Source organism: Chanos chanos, chromosome 8 (genome assembly GCF_902362185.1).
Source record: "Chanos chanos chromosome 8, fChaCha1.1, whole genome shotgun sequence".
Classification (NCBI taxonomy): Eukaryota; Metazoa; Chordata; class Actinopteri; order Gonorynchiformes; family Chanidae; genus Chanos; species Chanos chanos.
In genome coordinates this window covers 36,601,083-36,604,361 of record NC_044502.1, presented here as the reverse complement: position 1 = coordinate 36,604,361, position 3,279 = coordinate 36,601,083, and the positions used below count along the sequence as shown (strand labels likewise).

General features: G+C 40.5%; 1 protein-coding gene across 1 annotated transcript; it reads left to right on the top strand.

Moving 5' to 3' along the window:
- The first annotated feature begins 1,821 nt into the window (after positions 1-1,821).
- Positions 1,822-3,076, top strand: si:dkey-11p23.7 (V-set and Ig domain-containing protein). Its single transcript, XM_030783159.1, has 3 exons — positions 1,822-1,879; positions 2,160-2,546; positions 2,655-3,076. The coding sequence occupies exons 1-3, from the start codon at positions 1,822-1,824 to the stop codon at positions 3,074-3,076; spliced, it is 867 nt and encodes a 288-aa protein (XP_030639019.1).
- Positions 3,077-3,279: the final 203 nt, after the last annotated feature.

The following is a 3,279-nucleotide window of genomic DNA, read 5'->3' as shown; positions in this document are numbered from 1 at the left end:
ATAATTAAATATATCCTTTATTTTCTTCTTTTTCTTAGATCTTCCAGTCCATACCTCAGTTGTGAACTACTTAACTGCTGGACCCTTTCATATCAGAATCAGAATTTAGTTTATTGCCAAGTAGGTTTACCCCTATGAGGATTTTTTTTTTTTTTTGGAGTGTTGGTGCACCATGCAAATACAACACTAAAGTGCAACAACTAGTAACAAGTACTGAAACACAAACAATGTGAAAATTAAATGTCATGTTCTATTCATGTTCTAAGGAATTTTGGATTGAAGCCTTTACTAGCAGTCAGTACAGTACTTTTATGTGACATAAATCTTACAATTACATTTAGTCTTCTGAAAAATGTCACTGTCCCTGTACAGCAAATATCATTTAAGAGATAACATGAGTGTGTATCAGAAATAGCACAGAAGAGTAAATTTTACCTGAAAGACCACAAAGGAGAAAGGCAAAGAAGAAGAAAATATGAGACATCCTCAAGGAGACAAAAATCAAACCACGAAGAAAGAGAAATTTGCTCTTTTCCTGTCGAACATGAGATTCTGTACAATCAGGAAGCAGAGTTGAGCAATATGTTCTCTAACTGGCTGGAATCCTGTGCTAAGGCAAAGTGTTTCAAATGTAACTATTTTAGTGAGGACTGGAGTTTCTCAGTTTAACCCACAGCTGTAAAAGAGTGGTTAATACGCTTGTCACTGAAAGGCAAATTATAAATGAAATTATTTTCATGTTGGGGATGGAAATGGTGACATGAAAAAAACATTTTCATCAGAAAAAAAAAGAGAACAAGTAAAACAAATACAAAGAAACAAATAAAACGTCTTACTGTGGAGGTACAACTACCAGATTTGATGCATATCATCTTTAAAGGGTCTATTATTTATATCTTAATAAGATTGTACTGCAACATCTATATCATGCTCACAGGAGGTATAAACATGTCAACATTCACAGTCGTGACTGGTGGGATAAGAGAGTGGCTCATTGTAAATTCATGATAAGCTGTTGATCATTCTCTGGGTGTGTAGATGCGGTGAGTGTCTGTAGATGCTGTATGTCTTTAGGTGTAAAAGTCATGTTCTTACATGTTAAACGGGTTAATTTGGATATTACATGCTAAGCCTTGATCAAGAAGAACTTTCAAAGAATGAAGCAAACTATACTGATTAAACTGATGATGACGATGTAGAATTATTGCTCTGGTGGCTAGCATATTTTAGAAATGGATGGAAAAATTCTTTATATAGCTGTTTAAATTTCAGGCAAACCATTCACATAAGCTGGAGGTAAACAAACCTTAGAACCTCCACATCAGCAGCACAAAACTTTATCTCAGATATTTTTAACAACAAATTTCAGTTCAATTTCAACTACAGAACAATAATTCAAAAGAAATGCATGGTCAGTGCACTCATCTTTCACTTCTCTTTTTCTGGCTTTTTTTTTCAGCTGTGCGCAAACAGGAGCCAAAGAAAGAACAAAAATATACATTGAAGTTATATGTCACATATCATCGTGTTTTTCTTGAACACTCTGCATATAACTGTGTAAAGGTAACCAGACAATAAAGCTTTTACTTTTGAATGTTTAAATCAGTCAGCATAACATCTTTATAGACTTTTGGGAACTTTCTGAGGGAATCTCTCTTCTGAGGGAATTCAGAGCGAGTCCTATATCAAGATGAGTGACAATGTGTCTACATTGTGACTGTGCGTGTCCATGACGTTGAATCAGACGGTGGAAACAGGCAGCTGAAGATTTGATCCTCATTCTGTAGCCTCACCATAAGAGAAGAGGAGATCAGGAGAGCCATGGACACACATCTCCTCAGTGCTGCCCTGAGCCTGCTGCTTCTGCTCAATACTGCAGGTGAGCATGCTTATGAAGTACAGGGACATTAAGGGTTATGGGTCATTTCCTTTCATTTATTTTCGGGTTAGAAATTCACCTGTAAACATTAGGAAGCGTTTGTCTGTAGAGCAAAAGCCTTGTTTAAGATTGAATTGTGACATTGATCAGCTTTTTGAATAGGCTACTTGATATAGATGACGTTACAGTCAGAATGTTACACTTAACTTGTTTTCTGTTGTTCAATTTTGGACAATCCCTATGTGACATACTGAAATATAACACTTCACATCAATTCTAGCAACCCATGATGAAGATGGCTGGTCCATAAAGGGGCCTTCAGAAGTGCAGGCTGTTGAAGGTTACCCGGTGGTACTTCCCTGCTCCTACACCCACCCCCACCACACAAAGCACCCTTCCGTCCGCATAGTGTGGCAGGTTGGACATGGACAAACGGCCACCGTGCTCTTCCAGTGCACCACCCTGAACGACAGTAACCAGTGCCAGACCCGGAAAGACCAAGACCAGCGTTACCGTCTGGAGGGAAACCACCGCGAGCATGACCTCTCGCTCAGAATCAAGAGCCCTGCTCTCCAGGACAGCGGACGCTACTACTGCCGGATAGAAGTGCTTGGACATCATCACGTCAGCATCGAGAACAAAATGGGCATCTGGCTCAGAGTGGAAGGTAGGAATGTGAAACAAAGTAAATAGAGAATTAAAAATGACTTAATGGTGATGTATGATACATGGAGGTTTCTGATGTGTTTGTGTGTTGTGTGGTAATCCTGAGCAGCCGCGCCACGAATCCTGAGCCTTAGAGTGGAAAGCAGTGAGGAATCGGGATATATAGCTCTGTGCCAAGTTCGTGGCTCCCCTTTACCCAACATCCAGTGGATGGGACCAGAGGATGTTCTAGAAGGTGATCCAGCATCTCCTCTCTCACAGGAAGGTAAAGGACAGCACCACACCACCAGTCGGCTACTGGGTGTCCAGCCTGAGGGGTACTACACGTGTGCGGCTTTTAACTCCCTGGGCAAGGATCAGGCCACGCTCTATATTTTGAAACCTGATCAACAGAAGAGAGAGAACTTCCCCTCCACCCTAATATTGCTGCTCTCTTTGTCACTGGGGATCAAAGTGCTTCTGTCCTTAGGAATCGGAGCTTGGGTGGCTCAGGGAAGCTTGATGTCGTGGGTCAGCTGCCTGAAAAACTGAAGATTTATGCACACATAGATGCATATATGTTCATGCGTTTGTATGTGCTGCGTGCACACATAATCTTCTTTTGAAGACAGCACTTTTTAAAAACTGCTTTATAGTGTTTGTGCATATAGAGTTTAAAAAGGAACTTCCTCTTTGGTGCTGTCCAGCATAAGTCTACCAAACTAGCCGACACATGACTCCAACTTCCCTTTTTG

What these genes read in the sequence shown, in the direction of transcription:
- si:dkey-11p23.7 (XM_030783159.1), top strand. Translation starts at nt 1,822, where the DNA reads ATGGACACACATCTCCTCAGTGCTGCCCTGAGCCTGCTGCTTCTGCTC. An exon ending in GCTTCTGCTCAATACTGCAG is followed by an intron (nt 1,880 to 2,159) that starts GTGAGCATGCTT and finishes CATCAATTCTAG; the next exon opens with CAACCCATGATGAAGATGGC. An exon ending in CATCTGGCTCAGAGTGGAAG is followed by an intron (nt 2,547 to 2,654) that starts GTAGGAATGTGA and finishes AATCCTGAGCAG; the next exon opens with CCGCGCCACGAATCCTGAGC.